The sequence below is a fragment of the Pan paniscus genome, chromosome 2, assembly GCF_029289425.2.
Source record: "Pan paniscus chromosome 2, NHGRI_mPanPan1-v2.0_pri, whole genome shotgun sequence".
Lineage (NCBI taxonomy): Eukaryota > Metazoa > Chordata > Mammalia > Primates > Hominidae > Pan > Pan paniscus.
The window spans coordinates 38,884,223-38,906,219 of record NC_085926.1 but is presented as its reverse complement, the minus strand read 5'-3'; the positions used below and the strand labels follow the sequence as shown (position 1 = coordinate 38,906,219).

Below are 21,997 nucleotides of genomic sequence, written 5' to 3'. Positions count from 1 at the left end.
AAAGCTGGTTGTATTGAACTCGTTTAAGTAATGAATTGGGATGCCTCTTTAGTATGGTGCCTTCCTGAGGGAGTTTCAAGAGAAATTTTGGCTACATTTCTTTGCTTTCACGCTGTTTTCAGAGCCTGACATGTGTGAACTATGATTTCCCTATATTCGAGTGCCTTTTGGTTCTCTCCACTTGCAGGTTCCCCAGGCAGCTTCAGCTTCGTGTGTTGCATACCAAATTTATTCCCTCGCAGTGCCCTCCTTTTCTTGCACTCTCTGTCTCAGTGAGTGGCCACACTGTCCTCTCATCTGCTCAAGCCAGGAATCTCGGTAAGGACCATCCCTCAAGTCTCTCTCTTCCCATTAATCTCATGTCAAGGCTATTTATTAACTCTCAAATCCATCCATGTCATTAGATCATCCCCTGTAATTTGATTTGCTGCAAGAGTTTCCAAGCTCACTTCTCTGATTTTAGCCTCCCCTTTATCTTCCTATCTCAAGCCTTTTCAATCCCCAACAGTTAGAGGGACTTTTTTTTTTTTAACTTGTATTTTAAGTTCAGGGGTACACATGTAGGTTTGTTACATAGGTAAACTTGTGTCATGGGGGTTTGTTGTACAGATTATTTCGTCACCCAGGTATTAAGCCTAGCACCCATTACTTATTTTTCCTGATCCTTTCCTTCCTTCCACCCTCCACCTTCCCATGGGCCTCAGTGTGTGTTGTCCCCCTCTATGTGTCCATGAGTTTCTATCATTTAGCTCCCACTTATAAGTGAGAACATGTGGTATTTGGTTTCCTGTTCCTGAGTTAGTTTGCTAAGGGCCTTCCAGCTCCATCCATATCCCTGCCAATTCCCAATAGTTAGAGTGGCTTTTCTTTAAAAACAACAACAACAACAACAACAAAAACAAATCTGATAGTGTTTCGCCTCTGCAGTAACAACAATAGCAATGAAAACCCAAACCTTTAGTAATTCCCCATTACCCTCAGGGGAAGTCCATGATCTTTACCAAAGATTAGAGGCCTGCCCACTCTCTCCCTCTGCTGAGTAAAGCCCTATTGGCCATTCCACTCCATGAAATCCCCATTCCTGGCAAACAGAACCAGTTGCTGGACATCATGTTCTTTCTCAGCTGAGGGTTCCTGTACACACTATTTGCTCTCCCTGGAGCATCCTAGTGTCCCCCTTTTTCTCTTGTCCTAAGTCTTACATCTCCTTCAGGTCTCAATTTAGACATTAAAGGTTTGGACAACAATCCCTGATTCCCTGTTGAGACGCCTATCCTATGATGAGACACCTATCCTATGCATAGACATAGCCCCACTACTTCTCCCTGTAGTAGCATTTGTTCTATTTTAATTTCCTGTCTTTGTCTTTTCTACTACTCCAGGACAGTGTAACTGTTGGACCAGGGACTGTGTTTCTTCACCGTTAGTGCCTAGCACCATGCCTAGAACAGACACAGGGCATATAATTGTTGAACGAACAAACCAGTGATATGTTGGGTTTCTTACTATAATTTCCTGGAGTGGGTGTAAGAGTCAGCCCTAGATTAGCATCCAGTAAATAAGAAAGAAAGAGGATGGCTGGCATGGGGAATATAGGCATTCAACCTGAATACTACTGCTGCTTTTCAGTGTCTAGCTTGAACCCTGTGGCTGTAGAGAAAGTCCTCAAAGAAGCTATTATCCTATGGTAGAGTAACCCTATTAACAAACCCTTTCTGTTTTTGTGTCCGGAATTGGTGGGTTCTTGGTCTCACTGACTTCAAGAATGAAGCCGTGGACTCTCGCGGTGAGTGTTACAGCTCTTAAGGCAGTGCGTCTGGAGTTGTTCGTTCCTCCTGGTGGGCTCGTGGTCTTGCTGGCTTCAAGAGTGAAGCTGCAGACCTTCGTGGTGAGTGTTACAGCTCATAAAAGCAGTGTGGACCCAAAGAGTAAGCAGTAGCAAGATTTATTGCAAAGAGCAAAAGAACAAAGCTTCCACAGTGTGGAAGGGGACCCGAGCGGGTTGCCACTGCTGGCTCCAGCAGCCTGATTTTATTCTCTTATCTGGCCCAACCCACATTCTGCTGATTGGTAGAGCCTAGTGGCCTGTTTTGACAGGGTGCTGATTGGTGCGTTTACAATCCCTGAGCTAGATACAAAGGTTCTCCACGTCCCCATCAGATTAGTTAGATACAGAGTATAGACACAAAGGTTCTCCAAGGCCCCACCAGAGCAGCTAGATACAGAGTGTCGATTGGACTCACAAACCCTGAGCTAGACACAGGGTGCCGATTGGTGTATTTACAATCCCTGAGCTAGATATAAAGACTCTCCACGTCCCCACCAGACTCAGGAGCTCAGCTGGCTTCACCCAGTGGATCCCGCACCGGGGCCGCAGGTGGAGCTGCTTGCCAGTCCTGCGCCATGCGCTCGCACTCCTCAGCCCTTGGGCGGTCGATGGAACTGGGCGCCGTGGAGCAGAGGCGGTGCTTGTCGGGGAGGCTCCGGCCGCACAGGAGCCCATGGAGGGAGTGGGAGGCTCAGGCATGGCGGGCTGCAGGTCCCAAGCCCTGCCCCGCGGGAAGTCAGCTAAGGCCCGGTGAGAAATCGAGTGCAGCGCCAGTGGGCCGGCTCTGCTGGGGGGACCCAGTACACCCTCCGCAGCCACTGGCCCGGGTGCCAAGCCCCTCACTGCCCGGGCCGGCAGGGCCAGCCGGCTGCTCCGAGTGCGGCGCCCGCCAAGCCCACGCCCACCTGGAACTCCAGCTGGCCCGCAAGCGCCGGGTGCAGCCCCGGTTCCCGCTCGCGCCTCTCCCTCCACACCTCCCTGCAAGCTGAGGGAGCCGGCTCTGGCCTTGGCCAGCCCAGAAAGGGGCTTCCACAGTACAGCGGTGGGCTGAAGGGCTCAAGTGCCGCCAAAGTGGGAGCCCAGGCAGAGGAGGCGCCTAGAGCGAGCGAGGGCTGTGAGGACTGCCAGCACGCTGTCACCTCTCACTTTCTTAGGGTCGAAGTCCTAGAAGTGAGAGAGCCGGCATGGGGGTCGCAGTTCATGCCTATGTTTATGGCTCTTTTGTTCCCATTTCATCACATTTTAAGAACTTTACTGACTGGATGTGAGAAAAGACCCATGCACTTTCAGTTTTGCTTTTGCAGTCCGTAACTATGGCCCAGTCAATTCCCTATTCCTTTTTCTCTTGTTTGGGCCATGTGGCCACTTGCCTGCTACTTGCAGATCCCACTTCAGCAGTTCAGCCGGCTCAGCCTTATTGTCTTGCTTAATGTCTGGGTCTCAGTTTTAGAGACTGGGCTTCTTCTGCTCACTTGTTCCTGAACTCAACTTCCCGCCTCTTGCCAGGTCCTCCAGGAATGATGCCCTGCTTTGGTTTTGTCTATGCCAAAAGTTCCTGCTATACCCACAGTGGTGGTCATCTCTTCTGATCTTCACAGCCGATCAGCTCCCAAGGCCCCTGACCTCAGCTCAGCTTTTGTAGATCCTTATGACACCATCCTTTAAGACTGGAATCCTAGGGCAGGCTCTTTTATTCCTGCCTTCTGAGGACTTTCTGAGGATCTGTGGCTTGTCTCTGTCCTGAGGGTGAAGATGGATGACAGATGCTACCCAGTAATCTTTCCAGATGAGCGGAATTTCCGCCCCTTCACTTCTGACTCTCTGGCTGCAATTGAGAAGCGGATTGCCATCCAAAAGGAGAAAAAGAAGTCTAAAGACCAGACAGGAGAAGTACCCCAGCCTCGGCCTCAGCTTGACCTAAAGGCCTCCAGGAAGTTGCCCAAGCTCTATGGTGACATTCCTCGTGAGCTCATAGGAAAGCCTCTGGAAGACTTGGACCCATTCTACCGAAATCATAAGGTACTTCATTTGGGGGGGGGGGTGTTCTAACCATGCAGTCGTAACTGGTGTTACAGGTTCTCCAAACACCACTCTTAGGGTTTATAGCAGGCAGGCTGTGCCTCTTCTTTGCTGTCATCCCCTGGCATTGCCTTGATAGTCCTGAAAACCCCTTTCAGTCCTCATTTTTTCTCTGCAATGCATGTATTAGAGGAGAAGATGAGGATGAGGGACTGCAAAAGGATAAAAGGAAAACAGAGAAAACACAAAATGAAGTCTGGAAAGAGGACTGGACTAGTAGTCCCAGAAGTTAGATACAGGCCATTTCAAGTGATGGGCTTTATGACTCTGGGCAAGTCACCTTACTAATCTTCACTTTTAAAATCTGTATAATAGAAATAATGCCTGATGTTCCTACCTTAGAGCATAGACATGCTGGGAAAGCACTTTATCACTAAAATGCATTATACTGATACAAAGGATTAATATCATGGTCCAGAAATGCTCATTATAGCAACAAGATTTTACCTTAAAAACTCTTGGATAATAGGCTTTCTAGGCTATTAAATGAGACTAATAGGGTTCAAACCAACAACTGATGCATAGTAGGAGCTCAATAAATGAAACCTAAGAAAATGGTAACCAAGTGGGCACATGCAGATTCTATGTAAACTCAATGCAAATATGTGAAAGCCTTGCTATTTTATCTGCCTGGATGCAGTTCTTGCAGGGAAATTCTAGTAAAGGTTTCTTGAAGGGGCTCCCGAGTGAGGGAATGTAAACTTTGAGCTCCCACATGACTGCTCTAGAGCCTGAGGCTGTGAGCACACTTGGCCCTTTCAGGAAAGGCTCAGAAGATTTTGCCATCATCACCTCGCAGTGTGATCCAGCAGAGGTTGGAAACCCCACCTTGCCATACTGAGGTTAGAGACCTAGGAGGCTGGGAGGTTTGGGGAAGCCCTAGAAAATATGGGATGCTGAGAGCATCTTTGGCTGGCATCCATAAGAAACTGACCTTTCAAAGAAAGATTGCCTGATTTGCATGTACTTCAATTGGGACAGACTTAGAGTTGCCAGGCCAAATGAGGACCACATATACAGAGGAAGGTAGAGTATAAGTAGGAAGGACAAGCAAGGGGGAAAGAATTGAAGGAGCAAAAACACTCCAATGTTTCTCCTTTTTCTGATGCCCCAGGATTCCAGGGCCTTCTTGGAGGTATAGTTGTTGGAGGTGAGTTAACTGTAGAGGTCTCCTTCTGCGTCAGTGCTGGAGAGGAGACCCATGAGTCAGGCAGCAGTTTGGTGTGCAGCTGACAGTCCTGGGAGAACAGGACTTTTCCAGCCTGGGTGGTAATTCTAGGACCACCACTTCTCAGCCTGGGTCCTCACTTTAAATAAGAAGACACGATATCTGTTTAGAGCTCTGCACACCCATGATCTCACATGACCAGTGCCCTCAACAGTCATGTGAGGTATGTGTGATCATGATTAGCACTCTACCTTACAGATGAGGAAACCAGAGCCTAGCTGGGAAAGTAGCTTAAGCCAGGTCAAGCAGCCAGTGAGTGGTGGAGCTAGGATGCAAACCCAAGGGTGCTTTTTATCATCACAGGCTACTTCTCTTTGGAAACCCCATTTTGAAGAGCAACAGGGGAAAGAAGTAGAGAAGTGTCAGCAAGCAGGCAGGAGGAGCTAGTACCTATCATTTTAATCATTAAAACCCTGGCATGTAGAGTTAAATACACCATTAGTTAAAATATTTAAAGCAGTAAGAAGAGGCATCAATAAAATATCAAAATCAAAGGCACAGAAGGAGAGCCATATTGTACCACTTATTAATGTGGGGTGACTCATCTCAAAGAGAGGTTTGTTTCTGCCCCAAAATTGTATGTCTGTTCAAAGGAAAGGCGCAGAATTTCCAAAGCAAGTCTTGGGCTCCTGGCTCATATTTTTAAAAAACCCCGTGGCTCATTTCATTATTATGGGGGCAAAGAAAAATATCCTAGCACAGTTTTCCCTGCAGCCAGATAACCATCAGACCAGTCAATCCCAGCAGCTCATTAAAGGAAGGTTGATGGTTGGCAGTGGCTGACGTTCTGGCACCTGAGCCAAGGTAGCACTCACAGTGCTAACATTGGGCCTGGGTGCCGAGGTCTGTCTCTCCTGCCTGAGAACATGCTGTATTACATGGCCTAGTAGCACTTTTTGCAAATCTGAAAGGAGCCATCAGTTGGGGAGAAAGGAATGACTCTTACTTTCTGAAGGCTTTTGTAACTGACAGCCATGGGGACAGATATGGGGACAGCTAGATTACAGTTACATGGAAAAAGGGAGGTCTGGAGGTGGATGTCAGAAACATGTTAGTGACAGGTTGTTGTCCAGGGGCTGCTTCATTCCCAGTGCCCAGGGAGTCATGCTAGGAGAAAATGGGCAGAGGTTCAGTGTTCTTTAATGGGACTCCATTGGGCACTTTGTGGGGGGGTGGGCATAATGTACTATTGGCAAGTTTGTCCTGTTTGGCATCCCTGGGTCTTCCCAGTAAAAGGCCAGTAGAGCCCATAGTCATTACAGCAGACAACCAAAAATACTCACACACATTTCCAAATGCCTTCTGTAGGGGCAATGCCCACCTCCCCTGCTGGTTAAGAACCACAGGGAAATTTGCCCCTATGTCCACAGAGGTAAAGAAAGAGCAAATCCAGGAAACTTGGTGACTTTTTTCTTGAAGATCATCAAGGTTAGAATTGACTGGTTATTTCACACAGCGTTTCTCAGACCTGTGGCATAGCAAACATGGACCCTTTAGGTCACTTATTCTAAGATTCATTGCAAAGTTTTCGTTAATAATCAAAATAATTTAAAATAATCTGCTGAATCTAAATGTCCAAGCTCAATTTCTGCCTCTTCAAGTTCTCTTCTAGTCCCTTTCCCCGTTGATACATACCATGGAGTACAATATTAAGGGTTTTCTTTTCCCCAGTTATTCCTCTATACTCCTAATTTTGGTATTTTCAGGTCCTGTGTTTTCCATCTCTGATTATTCTGGAGTATCCCATTGGGTAAATATTCCACAGCCCAACAGTTATGTTATAATTTTCTCTAAATGAATTCATGATAAATATTGTTTTGTCACTGCATTTAATTCCTGTTGTGTATGTGTGTGTTTTCTTGTATTGTTTTTTTTGTTTTGCAGACATTTATGGTGTTAAACAGAAAGAGGACAATCTACCGCTTCAGTGCCAAGCATGCCTTGTTCATTTTTGGGCCTTTCAGTTCAATCAGAAGTTTAGCCATTAGAGTCTCAGTCCATTCATATCCTTTCATTGCACCTTTTACTAAGTCCAGATCATTTGAAAAGTGCACGGGCCCCACGGTGTTCATGTTATTGGATGGAAGCAAATAGCTAATTCTTTCTACAAATACTGGCTGAGTGCCTACTGCTGCAGGCAGGGACTGTGCTGGATGTGAGCAAGATGTCATCTCCTTCTCTGGGGTCCTATGGCCTCAGAAGGGCATAGACTAAAAGGCAGGCAACTTCTTTAGTGAGATTGGTCGTGTGAAAGTGGTAGCAGGGAGAGGCACTGCTGTGCTTTAGAGGCATCAAGGATGGCTTCTTAGAGGAAGGTGCATCTAAGCTGACACCTAAAGAGATGTAAACTGGCAGCCTGTGCAGTATATTGAGTTGATAATGTGTTGTGTTGGACCTACACAGTACTTAAAACTTTGAAAAACACTTTCTAACATGAATACTCCAGATTTCCAGCTTTTCTTGAAAGATGGAAACTGGCAAGGGTAGGTTCCCATTTCTGTTAATACCTGACAAAAATGGGTAGAGTAAGGAATTGCTGCCTCTTTGGAGGGGGCATGTAAGCTCTGTCTCACCACCTCTGCACCCCTCTTGTGGCTGAACACCAGCCCATTTTACCCATTTATATGCCTTTTCAGGCTCTTAAAACTTAGGGTTTGCAATGTCAGTCTTAAAATGTAAAGGCAGGTAGGAATTATTAAGCATTTCTGATGTATGCAAGGGTTGGGGGAGACACTAGGAAGTTTTAGACAGGGAAATGAGAAAAAGATATGGGTTGGTAGGTTTAGTAAAATATTGAGGAGAATGGCAATGAATAACTATTTGGGTTTGGTTCCCTAGAAGCAGAGCCTGATATGGGCATTCTTATTTAAGTGATTTAACAGAGGAGTGCTTTCTGGAGAAGGAGAAAGGGAAGCAGAAGGGGGGAAAACAAAGAGCCAAGCAAGGATATGGTCTCAGCTGAGTCACCTTCATTCTGATCCCACGAGGAACTCTGGAGCATGAATTGCACCACAGAATTGTCCCACTTTGAAGCAAGGGCCTAAGTCATTCAGACATGTAGAAGGGGGTGTGTAGCTCTCCAAGTGAGGAGGCTGCCATTCAGCAGGGGACAATTCTCCACAGGAGGGGACAGTTGTGAGTTGTTCTCATCCAACATTCACAGTCAGAAGATAGATGCACCTGCAGAAAAGGGGACCATCAGGGGCACCCCCAGTCTTACCCAGTAGCTAATGATGCATGCCATCCTGCAACATATCTGCCTTAATGGATGCTGGCCACATTGTTCAGTATGTTCATTATCGGCACCGTTATCATCAACTGCGTGTTCATGGCTACAGGGCCTGCTAAAAACAGCAACAGCAACAATACTGACATTGCAGAGTAAGTATTTTTCCTTCACTTACCTGTCCTAAGTTTTTAAACAAATATACCTAAGACAGTTAATGATTACGCTGGAGAGAAAGAAAAAGTCACTAATAATTCTAACACATATGTTGGCAGAATCAGTTTTATTTTTGACCTTTTTTTTTTTACAATTTGTAATGAACAGCACACATATGTTCACATTTTAAGTGGTTTTCTTTGTGTTTACGTAAGTTTTATAGGTATCCATTTTGATGGTTATATAATATTTTATCAGGTGAATAAACCATAATGTACTTCACCACTCTAGCATTTTAGTAGATTATAACATTGTCATAAAAATCTTTTTGCATAAAGCTGTATTTATGTATTTACTTATTCTTTGTTTTTGTTTGTAAAAAATTGTTATGGGAGTTCACTATGCCAAAAATAAAGCTATTCTTTTTTTATTTTTTTTTATTTTTTGAGACAGGGTTTTGCTCTTGTTGCCCAGGCTGGAGTGCAATGGCGCTATCTCAGCTCACTGCAACCTCTGCCTCCCAGGTTCAAGCGATTCTCTTCCCTCAGCCTCTCAAGTAGCTGGGATTACAGATGCCTGCCACCGTGCCCAGCCAATTTTTTTGTATTTTTAGTAGAGACAGGGTTTCACCATGTTGGCCAGGCTGGTCTCGAACTCTTGACCTCAGGTGATCTGCCCACCTTGGCCTCCCAAAGTGTTGGGGTTACAGGCGTGAGCCACTGCATGCAGCCCTATTCTTAAATTATTATTTTCTTGAGATACACTCTTAGAAATGGATTTTCTAGGCCGGGCGTGGTGGCTCATGCCTGTAATCCCAGCACTTTGGGAGGCCGAGGCGGGTGGATCACGAGGTCAGGAGATCAAGACCATTCTGGCTAACATGGTGAAACCCCATCTCTACTAAAAATACAAAAAATTAGCCAGGCGTGGTGGCGGGTGCCTGTAGTCCCAGCTACTCGGGAGGCTGAGGCAGGAGAATGGCATGAACCTGGGAGGCGGAGCTTGCAGTGAGCCCAGTGAGCCACTGCATTCCAGCCTGGGCAACAGAGTGAGACTCTGTCTCAAAAAAAAAAAAGGATTTTCTAGATAAAAAGGTACATTTTAATGCTTTTAATGATATATATAGACAAAATGTTTTCCAAAAAGTTTGTATCAATTTGCTCTGCCATCAGCAGTGTATTCTAATAACCAATTATATCACATTCTTGCTAGCATTAAATTTTTTCTTCTCTAATTTATGGAGTTAAAAATATTAGCATTTCTTTAATTTCCAGATGGGTTAGACTTAAAACAATTTTAATTGACACATAATAATTGTACACATTTCAGGGTACATGTGATATTTTGATACATGCATACACTGTGTAATGATCACTTAAGGGTAATTGGGATATCAATCCCGATTGGACATTTATTATTTCCTTGTATTGGAAACATTTCAAATCTTCTCTTCTAGCTATTTTGAAATATACAATAAATTATTATTAACTAAATAGTCATCCCACTGTGCTATTGAACACTAGAATTTATTCCTTCTGTCTGTTTTTTGTACTCATTAATCAACTTCTCTCCATTCCTCACCTCTCACCCAGTCTTTCCCCATCTCTGGTAACCACCATTCCATTCTCTACCTCCATGTGATCCACTTTTTCAGTTCCCATATATGAATGACAACATGAAATATTTGATTTAGACTCCTTTAATGTTTTCATTTCTGAATTGTGTGTTTCCATCTTTGCTTCTGTATCATTTTTATTTCTTTTCTAATCAGTTTGAGTTCTCTGTATAACCAAAATATTAACTTTTTATCATTTGCATTGGCTTTTCAGACATATGAATTAATGTTTTAACTTAAAAGTTCTATATTTGTATAAATATTTTCTTATCAAAAGTTCCAGTTTTTCTAGTTTAACATAATTACTGCTTTAATCTTTCAGGAACATATTGAATGCAAATTGAATAAATGAGACCATTTTTTCTAACTCCTATTTAATTATGCAATATAAACCACTGCAATCAATATATAGACCATTTCAATTACCCCCCAAAACGTCTCATGCCTCTTTGCAGTTAATCCCCAACTCCCACTCCCAACCCCAGACAAACATCGATCTCATTTCTGTCATTCTAGACTTGTTTTGCCTTTTTTAAGAATTTCGTATACATTTCATATGCTATGTATGATACTATATTTTTGTATCTGGTTTCTTTCATTTAGCATAATGCTTTGAGATGCATCCATGTTGTTGTGTATATTTCTACATTTTTTTTTCTTTTTGTTGCTAAGTTGGATTCCATTGAATGGATATAGTTTTCCCATTTATCTATTGATGCACATTTGCGTTATTTCCAGTTTAGGGCTATTACGAATAAAGTTGCTGCGAACACTTCCGTATAAAAATCTCTTGTGGATATTTTTGCATTTCTCTGGGATAAATACCTAGGTGTAATTGCTGGGCCCTGCGATAAGTATATATGTAACTTTCTAATAAACTGCTAAACCTTTTTCAAATTGACAGCATAATTTTACATTCATATCAGCAATATATGAAAGTTTCAAAGTCTTTATTAATTTTTTCATTCAATTTGCTTTGATTTTAATTTGCTCTTCTTTTTCTAGCTTCTTAAGTTGGTAGCCTAAATAGTTGGTTTTAAATTTTTCTTCTTATACAATTGTGTAAAGCTATGCATTTCTGTCCAAGAACTGCTTTAGCTGCATTCCACAGATGTCAATACACTGTGTTTTTATTACCTTTTGGTTCAAAATATTCCCTACATTTTCTCATGATTTCTTCTTTGTCCTATCTGTCATTTAGAAGTGTGTTTTTTAATATTTCCAAATATTTTATACTTTTCTAGTTGTTTTCTGGTTGTCTGATTATTATCTAATTTCAGTTCAGTTATGGTCAGAGAATACACTCTGTAAAATTTCAATCTTTTGAAATAAAGAGAAACATCTTTTATCGTCCGTCTTGGGAAATGTTTCACATGCACTTGGAAAGAATGTGGATTCTGCCACATTCTTAAATACTCCTTAAAAGGTCAGTTAACTTAAGGTGGTTGATAGTGTCATTTAGATCTTTTGTACTTTTACTGATTTTTACTTAGCATTTTTATGAATTACTGAAAGAGAGGCTTGAAATCTCTATCTATGATTGTGGATTTGTCTGTTCTTTCTCTCTTTTTGTCAAATTTGGCTTCGTGTATTTTGAAGCACTATTATCAGGTACATACATATTTACGATGATTATTATTATCCTCCTGATGTATTCATTCTTTTATTATTATGGAATGTCTTCTTTGTCTCTAATAATACTCATTTAAATATTTGTTTTGTCTAATATTAATATAGCTACTTCAGCTTTCTTAAGCTCTTTGTTTGCATGGTATATCTTTTTCCATTCTTTTACTCTCAACCCTTTTGTGTCTTTGTATTTGTAGCGTATATCTTGTAAACAACATATAGTTGGCTTTTGCTTTTTATGCAGTCTATCAATCCAGTCTCTGACTTTTGATGACTAAAGTTCATTTACATTTAATATAGTTATATAATTGGATTTTGCTTTGCTATTTTTCTATTGGTTTTCTATTTATCTCTTTTTTTTGTCATTGTTGTTGTTCCTTTGCTACTCCATTATTTCTCCATTCCTGCTTCCTTTTATGTTAATCATGTATATTTAGTATTTCATTTTAATCCTCTGCTGGCCTTTTAGCTTTACTTATTTGCATTTTTTAGTGGTTTCTTCAGATATTAAACAATGCATTGTTAAATTGGCAAAATAGAGTTAACGTTGAATTCCTTCAAGTAAAACAAGAACCATGCCACAGTTTAGTCCCCTGTTTGTTTTTTATCATATAGTTATGCTAATGTACACAATAAACCCAACAATACAGTTTATCATTTTTGCTTTTAATAGGCACATGCCTTTTAAAGAATTTTTTTTTCCTGTAGATCCAAGTTATCTTTTGGTATATTTCTTTTTAGCCTGAACAACTTCCTTTAACATATCTTGTGGTTCAGTTCTGTTGGCAACCCATTCTCAGTTTATATTGATCTGAAAATGTCTTTATTTCATACTCATTTTTGAAGTAGAGTTTCATTGTATATAGAATCAGTGCTTGACAATTTGTTTTTCTAGCACTTTAAGTATGTCATTTCCATGTTTTATGCCTCCTGTTGCTTAGCTGTCTCTTGCGTGCTTCCAGGATTTCCTCCCTAAATTTCCAGCTGCTCTGCCAGCTCTGAACCCCACCCTCGGCCACCTTAAATCTTCAGGACTGCAGCCATTTGCCAGTGTTGGGGTGGGAGTGGGGAAGTTGGAAAACACTCTCAGACCAAAACAGTTAAACATTTTCATAATTCTTATGCATTGCAGGTACCTTCTTTTAAGAGGAAACTCTGCCCCAGTTTCTGCCTCCTTTTGTTCACCTTCCAGGGCCTTCAAATAATTGTCCTTATATATATTTTTTCCAGTTTAATACTCATTATCTGTGGGAGGGTTTGCCCAACTACTTCATGTCTTCATCACAATTGAAGCAGGCATCAATGGTCTCTTAATTTTGCTTATTATTTTTTTCTTTTCCTTTATTAAATTTAACAAACTTTCCTCTATGCCCGTGGATTTTGATTTATAGTTAGAAACACTTTCTCTAGCCTTGAGTTATAAAAGGACTCTCTCATATTTTCTTACAGTGCTTTTATAGTTTCCTTTTTTAAAAATTTAAATCCTTGAATAATTTGGAATTCATTCAAGGGTAGGGTGTCATAAATAGATCTGACTTCATAGTTCCGTCCCAGATGTCTATCCATTTGTCCCAACACCATTTGTTAAATAGTCCACCTCTTATCCTCTGATGTGAAATGTTACTTAGGTATTCAGATCTATTTCTGGACTTTCTTTTCTCTTCCATTGGTCTGCGTTTTCATATGCCAGAACCACACTTTTTAACTATCAAGATTGTCTAATGTTGTAATGTCTAGGAGTGCTAGAGGTTCCTTTTGAGAATTTTTATGGCTCTTGTTGGTTTATTTTTTCATGTAAATTTTATAGTCAACTTGGTTAGTTTTATTGACATGATGAAAGGATTTATAAATTAACCTAGAGGAAACTGACATCTTTATGAGGTTGGAACTCATTGAGAACATGACATATTTTTCATTTGTTAAAATCTTCTTTTATGTTCCTCTAATTGCTTTAAAGTTTTTTCATACAGATCTTCCACAATTCTTGTTAAATTTGTTTGTGAATTTTACTGTTTTTTGTTGCCATTATAAATGTGGTCTTTTCTTTCATTATGCCTTGTAACTAGTTGCCTTGTTATATAAAACTATATATATATGTACATCAGTATTGTACATATCAATATTTTATATATATATAAAATTGTGTGCTATTTTTGATAAAATTTGTTGTCAGCATTTGTTTACTCTTTTGATGACTTGTATGGCTCCTCCCCATCTTTTCCATGTATTAAATTTTTTTTTTTTTTGAGATGGGGTTTCACTCTTGTCGCTCAGGCTGGAGTGCAATGGCGCGATTTTGGCTCACCACAACCTCCTCCTCCCGGGTTCAAGCGATTCTCCTGACTCAGCCTCCGGAGTAGCTGGGATTACAGGCATGCGCCACCACACCTGGCTAATTTTGTATTTTTAGTAGAGATGGGGTTTCTCCATGTTGGTCAGGCTGATCTCTAACTCCCGACCTCAGATGATCCACCCGCCTCGGCCTCCCAAAGTGCTGGGATTACAGGCATGAGCCACTGCGCCCGGCCTTGAAATGTTTTTAATAGCATGGAAATGAGGTATTCTGGGAGAAAGAAAGAGAGAATTATCCAGTAAAGTGATTTATATCTGCAAATCTTTTGGAGAGGGATATAAGGAATTAGTGAAATGGGAAGGAATTCATTTATTAATTGCTTTTTCATTTTTCATTGGTAATCTTTTTCAGTTTTAAAATTTCTCTGAATATTTTGCTATATTCTTCTTCTCATTTATCATTTTGTTCATGTTTTCTTTTTTCTGTGATTAGATTTGCCAGAGGCTTGCCTATTTTTATGTTTTTTTAAACTATATCTTAAATTCCATTTTAAAAACTATTCTATAGTTTTTCTATAACTATGTCTTAAATTCTATTTGTCTTAAATTCTATGTTTTCTAAAACTATATCTTAAATTCTATTTATGTATTAAATTCTATTTTTATTTTATTATTATTTTTTTGAGACAGAATCTCGCTTTCTTGCCCAGGCTGGAGTGCAGTGGAGCAATCTCTACTCACTGCAGCCTTCGCCTCCTGGATTCAGGAGATTCTTGTGTCTCAGCCTCCCAAGTGACTGGGATTACAGACATGCACCACCATGCCTGGCTAATTTTTGTATTTTTAGTAGAGATGGGGTTTTGCCATGTTGCCCAGGTCTTGAACTCCTGGACTCAAGTGATCCGCCTGCCTAAGCCTCCCAAAGTGCTGAGATTACAGGCATGAGCCACAGCACCTGGCCTTAAATTCTATTTAAAAATGTAATATTTTTGGCCGGGCGCCGTGGCTCACCGCCTGTAATCCCAGCGCTTTGGGATGCCGAGGCGGGCAGATAACCTGAGGTCGGGAGTTCAAGACCAGCCTGACCAACATGGAGAAACCGCGTCTCTACTAAGAATACAAAATTAGCCGGGCATGGTGGCACATGCCTGTAATCCCAGTTACTCAGGAGGCTGAGGCAGGAGAATCGCTTGAACCTGGGAAGCAGAGGTTGCAGAGAGCAGAGATGATGCCATTGAACTCCAGCCTGGGCAACAAGAGCAAAACTCTGTCTCAAAAAAAAAAAAAAAAAAAAATATATATATATATATATATAAAATATTTTTCCTTCTGCCTTCTTTTATTTTCTTCATTGTACATTCAATAGGACATAACATTTTCTAAAATATGAATTTGAATGTTTAGTTCAGGCATTTTCCTTCTTTTTTGTTTTTTATTTTATTATTATTATACTTTAAGTTTTAGGGTACATGTGCACAATGTGCAGGTTAGTTACATATGTATACATGTGCCATGCTGGTGTGCTGCACCCATTAACTCGTCAATTAGCATTAGGTATATCTCCTAAAGCTATCCCTCCCCCCTCCGCCCACCCCACAACAGTCCCCAGAGTGTGATGTTCCCCTTCCTGTGTCCATGTGTTCTCATTGTTCAATTCCCACCTATGAGTGAGAATATGCGGTGTTTGGTTTTTTGTTCTTGCGATAGTTTACTGAAAATAATGATTTCCAATTTCATCCATGTCCCTACAAAGGACATGAACTCATCATTTTTTATGGCTGCATCGTATTCCATGGTGTATATGTGCCACATTTTCTTAATCCAGTCTATCATTGTTGGACATTTGGGTTGGTTCCAAGTCTTTGCTATTGTGAATAGTGCCGCAATAAACATACGTGTGCATGTGTCTTTATAGCAGCATGATTTATAGTCCTTTGGGTATATACCCAGTAATGGGATGGCTGGGTCAAATGGTATTTCTAGTTCTAGGTCCCCGAGGAATCGCCACACTGACTTCCCCAAGGGTTGAACTAGTTTACAGTTTAGAGTTCCACCAACAGTGTAAAAGTGTTCCTATTTCTCCACATCCTCTCCAGCACCTGTTGTTTCCTGACTTTTTAATGATTGCCATTCTAACTGGTGTGAGATGGTATCTCATTGTGGTTTTGATTTGCATTTCTCTGATGGCCAGTGATGGTGAGCATTTTTTCATGTGTTTTTTGGCTGCATAAATGTCTTCTTTTGAGAAGTGTCTGTTCATGTCCTTCGCCAACTTTTTGATGGGGTTGTTTGTTTTTTTCTTATAAATTTGTTTGAGTTCATTGTAGATTCTGGATATTAGCCCTTTGTCAGATGAGTAGGTTGCGAAAATTTTCTCCCATTTCGTAGGTTGCCTGTTCACTCTGACGGTAGTTTCTTTTGCTGTGCAGAAGCTCTTTAGTTTAATTAGATCCCATTTGTCAATTTTGGCTTTTGTTGCCATTGCTTTTGGTGTTTTAGACATGAAGTCCTTGCCCATGCCTATGTCCTGAATGGTAATGCCTAGGTTTTCTTCTAGGATTTTTATGGTTTTAGGTCTAACGTTTAAGTCTTTAATCCATCTTGAATTAATTTTTGTATAAGGTGTAAGGAAGGGATCCGGTTTCAGCTTTCTACATATGGCTAGCCAGTTTTCCCAGCACCATTTATTAAATAGAGAATCCTTTCCCCATTGCTTGTTTTTGTCAGGTTTGTCAAAGATCAGATAGTTGTAGATATGTGGCGTTGTTTCTGAGGGCTCTGTTCTGTTCCATTGATCTATATCTCTGTTTTGGTACCAGTACCATGCTGTTTTGGTTACTGTAGCCTTGTAGTATAGTTTGAAGTCAGGTAGCGTGATGCCTCCAGCTTTGTTCTTTTGGCTTAGGATTGACTTGGTGATGTGGGCTCTTTTTTGGTTCCATATGAACTTCAAAGTAGTTTTTTCCTATTCTGTGAAGAAAGTCATTGGTAGCTTGATGGGGATGGCATTGAATCTATAACTTACCTTGGGCAGTATGGCCATTTTCACAATACTGATTCTTCCTATCCATGAGCATGGAATGTTCTTCCATTTGTTTGTATCCTCTTTTATTTCATTGAGCAGTGGTTTGTAGTTCTCCTTGAAGAGGTCCTTCACATCCCTTGTAAGTTGGATTCCTAGGTATTTTATTCTCTTTGAAGCAATTGTGAATGGGAGTTCACTCATGATTTGGCTCTCTGTTTGTGTGTTATTGGTGTATAAGAATGCTTGTGATTTTTGTACATTGATTTTGTACCCTGAGACTTTGCTGAAGTTGCTTATCAGCTTAAGGAGATTTTGGGCCGAGACAATGGGGTTTTCTAGATATACAATCATGTCATCTGCAAACAGGGACAGTTTGACTTCCTGTTTTCCTAATTGAATACCCTTTATTTCCTTCTCCTGCCTAATTGCCCTGGCCAGAACTTCCAACACTATGTTGCATAGGAGTGGTGAGAGAGGGCATCCCTGTCTTGTGCCAGTTTTCAAAGGGAATGCTTCCAGTTTTTGCCCATTCAATATGATATTGGCCGTGGGTTTGTCAGAGATAGCTCTTGTTATTTTGAGATACGTCCCATCAATACCTAATTTATTGAGAGTTTTTAGCATGAAGGGTTGTTGAATTTTGTCAAAGGCCTTTTCTGCATCTATTGAGATAATCATGTGGTTTTTGTCTTTGGTTCTGTTTATATGCTGGATTACATTTATTGATTTGCATATATTGAACCAGCCTTGCATCCCAGGGATGAAGCCCACTTGATCATGGTGGATAAGCTTTTTGATGTGCTGCTGGATTCAGTTTGTCAGTATTTTATTGACGATTTTTGCATCCAAGTTCATCAAAGATATTGGTCTAAAATTCTCTTTTTTGGTTGTGTCTCTGCCCGGCTTTGGTATCAGGATGCTGCTGGCCTCATAAAATGAGTTAGGGAGGATTCCCTCTTTTTCTATTGATTGGAACAGTTCAGAAGGAATGGTACCAGTTCCTCCTTGTACCTCTGGTAGAATTTGGCTGTGAATCCATCTGGTCCTGGACTCTTTTTGGTTGGTAAGCTATTGCCACAATTTCAGAGCCTGTTATTGGTCTATTCAGAGAGTCAACTTCTTCCTGGTTTAGTCTTGGGAGGGTGTATGTGTCGAGGAATTTATCCATTTCTTCTAGATTTTCTAGTTTATTTGCATAGGGGTGTTTGTAGGATTCTCTGATGGTAGTTTGTACTTCTGTGGGATCGGTGGTGATATCCCCTTTATCATTTTTTATTGCTTCTATTTGATTATTCTCTCTTTTCTTCTTTATTAGTCTTGCTAGGGATCTATCAATTTTGTTGATCCTTTCAAAAAACCAGCTCCTGGATTCATTAATTTTTTGAAGGGTTTTTTGTGTCTCTATTTCCTTCAGTTCTGCTCTGATTTTAGTTATTTCTTGCCTTCTGTTAGCTTTTGAATGTGTTTGCTCTTGCTTTTCTAGTTGTTTTAATTGTGATGTTAGGGTGTCAATTTTGGATCTTTCCTGCTTTCTCTTGTGGGCATTTAGTGCTATAAATTTCCCTCTACACACTGCTTTGAATGTGACCCGGAGATTCTGGTATGTTGTGTCTTTGCTCTCATTGGTTTCAAAGAACATCTTTATTTCTGCCTTCATTTTGTTATGTACCCAGTAGTCATTCAGGAGCAGGTTGTTCAGTTTCCACGTAGTTGAGTGGTTTTGAGTGAGTTTCTTAATGCTGAGTTCTAGTTTGATTGCACTGTGGTCTGAGAGACAGTTTGTTATAATTTCTGATCTTTTACATTTGCTGATGAGAGCTTTACTTCCAACTATGTGGCCAATTTTGGAATAGGTGTGGTGTGGTGCTGAAAAAAATGTATATTCTGTTGATTTGGGGTGGAGAGTTCTGTAGATGTCTATTAAGTCCGCTTGGTGCAGAGCTGAGTTCAATTCCTGGGTATCCTTGTTAACTTTCTGTCTCGTTGATTTGTCTAATGTTGACAGTGGGGTGTTAAAGTCTCCCATTATTATTGTGTGGGAGTCTAAGTCTCTTTGTAGGTCACTCAGGACTTGCTTTATGAGTCTGGGTGCTCCTGTATTGGGTGCATATATATTTAGGATAGTTAGCTCTTCTTGTTCAATTGATCCCTTTACCATTATGTAATGGCCTTCTTTGTCTGTTTTGATCTTTGCTGGTTTAAAGTCTGTTTTATCAGAGACTAGGATTGCAACCCCTGCCTTTTTTTGTTTTCTATTTGCTTGGTAGATCTTCCTCCATCCTTTTATTTTGAGCCTATGTGTGTCTCTGCACATGAGATGGGTTTTTTCCTGAATACAGCACACTGATGGGTCTTGACTCTTTATCCAATTTGCCAGTCTGTGTCTTTTAATTGGAGCATTTAGTCCATTTAAATTTAAAGTTAATATTGTTATGTGTGAATTTGATCCTGTCATTATGATGTTAGCTGGTTATTTTGCTCATTAGTTGATGCAGTTTCTTCCTAGCCTCGATGGTCTTTACAATTTGGCATGATTTTGCAATGGCTGGTATCGGTTGTTCCTTTCCATGTTTAGTGCTTCCTTCAGGAGCTCTTTTAGGGCAGGCCTGGTGGCGACAAAATCTCTCAGCATTTGCTTGTCTTTAAAGGATTTTATTTCTCCTTCACTTCTGAAGCTTAGTTTGTCTGGATATGAAATTCTGGGTTGAAAATTCTTTTCTTTAAGAATGTTGAATATTGGCCCCCACTCTCTTCTGGCTTGTAGAGTTTCTGCCGAGAGGTCCGCTGTTAGTCTGATGGGCTTCCCTTTGTGGGTAACCCGACCTTTCTCTCTGGCTGCACTTAACATTTTTTCCTTCATTTCAACTTTGGTGAATCTGACAATTATGTGTCTTGGAGTTGCTCTTCTCAAGGAGTATCTTTGTGGCGTTCTCTGTATTTCCTGAATCTGAATGTTGGCCTGCCTTTCTAGATTGGGGAAGTTCTCCTGGATAATATCCTGCAGAGTGTTTTCCAACTTGGTTCCATTCTCCCTGTCACTTTCAGGTACACCAATCAGACGTAGATTTGGTGTTTTCACATAGTCCCATATTTCTTGGAGGCTTTGTTCATTTCTTTTTATTCTTTTTTCTCTAAACTTCCCTCCTCGCTTCATTTCATTCATTTCATCTTCCATCACTGATACCCTTTCTTCCAGTTGATCACATCAGCTCCTGAGGCTTCTGAATTCTTCACGTAGTTCTCGAGCCTTGGTTTTCAGCTCCATCAGCTCCTTTAAGCACTTCTCTGTATTGCTTATTCTAGTTATACATTCGTCTAAATTTTTTTCAAAGTTTTCAACTTCTTTGCCTTTGGTTTGAATTTCCTCCTGTAGCTCGGAGTAGTTTGATCGTCTGAAGCCTTCTTCTCTGAACTCGTCAAAGTCATTCTCCGTCCTGCTTTGTTTCGTTGCTGTTGAGGAGCTGCGTTCCTTTGGAGGAGGAGAAGCGCTCTGCTTTTTAGAGTTTCCAGTTTTTCTGCCCTGTTTTTTCCCCACCTTTGTGGTTTTATCTACTTTTGGTCTCTGATGATGGTGATGTACAGATGGGTTTTTGGTGTGGGTGTCCTTTCTGTTTGTTAGTTTTCCTTCTAACAGACAGGATCCTCAGCTGCAGGTCTGTTGGAGTTTGCTAGAGGTCCACTCCAGACCCTGTTTGCCTGGGTACCAGCAGCGGTGGCTGCAGAACAGCGGATTTTCGTGAACCGTGAATGCTGCTGTCTGATCATTTCTCTGGAAGTTTTGTCTTCGAGGAGTACCCGGCTGTGTGAGGTGTCAGTCTGCCCCTACTGGGGGGTGCCTCCCAGTTAGGCTGCTTGGGGGTCAGGGGTCAGGGACCCACTTGAGGAGGCAGTCTGCCTGTTCTCAGATCTCCAGCTGCGTGCTGGGAGAACCACTGCTCTCTTCAAAGCTGTCAGACAGGGACATTTAAGTCTGCAGAGGTTACTGCTGTCTTTTTGTTTGTCTGTGCCCTGCCCCCAGAGGTGGAGCCTACAGAGGCAGGCAGGCCTCCTTGAGCTGTGGTGGGCTCCACCCAGTTTGAGCTTCTCGGCTGCTTTGTTTACCTAAGCAAGCCTGGGCAATGGTGGGTGCCCCCCACCCCAGCCTCCCTGCTGCCTTGCAGTTTGATCTCAGACTGCTGTGCTAGCAATCAGCGAGACTCCGTGGGCATAGGACCCTCCGAGCCGGGTGCGGGATATAATCTCCTGGTGTGCCGTTTTTTAAGCCCGTTGGAAAAGCGCAGTATTGGGGTGGGAGTGACCCGATTTTCCAGGTGCCGTCTGTCACCCCTTTCTTTGACTAGGAAAGGGAACTCCCTGACCCCTTGTGCTTCCCGAGTGAGGCAATGCCTCACCCTGCTTCGGCTCTCGCACAGTGCGCTGCACCCACTGCCCTGCACCTACTGTCTGGCACTCCCTAGTGAGATGAACCCGGTACCTCAGATGGAAATGCAGAAATCACCCATCTTCTGCGTCGCTCACGCTGGGAGCTGTAGACCGGAGCTGTTCCTATTCGGCCATCTTGGCTCCAGCCTGACCGCATTTTCCTTCTTGTTGTAAATAATAAAAATATTTATAGGGACAATGCTTAGGGGTACAGCTTTGTCTCTGTCTTGTAGGTTTTAATATGTGGCATTTCAATTTTTAATATTTTCTAAATGTCTTTTGTATTCTTATTTTCCCTTCCTCTTTGGTTCAGTTTCTTGCAGATTCTTCTTTAAGGATGTTTATAGTAACATTTGTGGTATCTGACTTGGCAAGTTGCAAGTATTGTACTACATTTCCCACATTAGTTACCCTTGTAGCTGTACATTTCCTTTCAGATCCTCTAGTAATTCAAAGAGACCCACTCAGGTTCAGGCAAATATAAGAAGCTTCTTGTG

The 21,997-nt window shown here is 41.4% G+C and overlaps 1 protein-coding gene across 1 annotated transcript in view; it reads left to right on the top strand.

Moving 5' to 3' along the window:
* The first annotated feature begins 1,769 nt into the window (after nucleotides 1–1,769).
* SCN11A (sodium voltage-gated channel alpha subunit 11) overlaps nucleotides 1,770–21,997 on the top strand; it is a 107,195-nt gene continuing 86,967 nt past the window's right edge. The window contains exons 1-3 of the mRNA XM_055109673.2: nucleotides 1,770–3,847; nucleotides 7,020–7,138; nucleotides 8,415–8,516. Coding sequence (XP_054965648.1) covers nucleotides 3,581–3,847; nucleotides 7,020–7,138; nucleotides 8,415–8,516 — 488 coding nt within the window. The 5' untranslated portion in view covers nucleotides 1,770–3,580. The remainder of the gene's footprint in view (nucleotides 3,848–7,019; nucleotides 7,139–8,414; nucleotides 8,517–21,997) is intronic.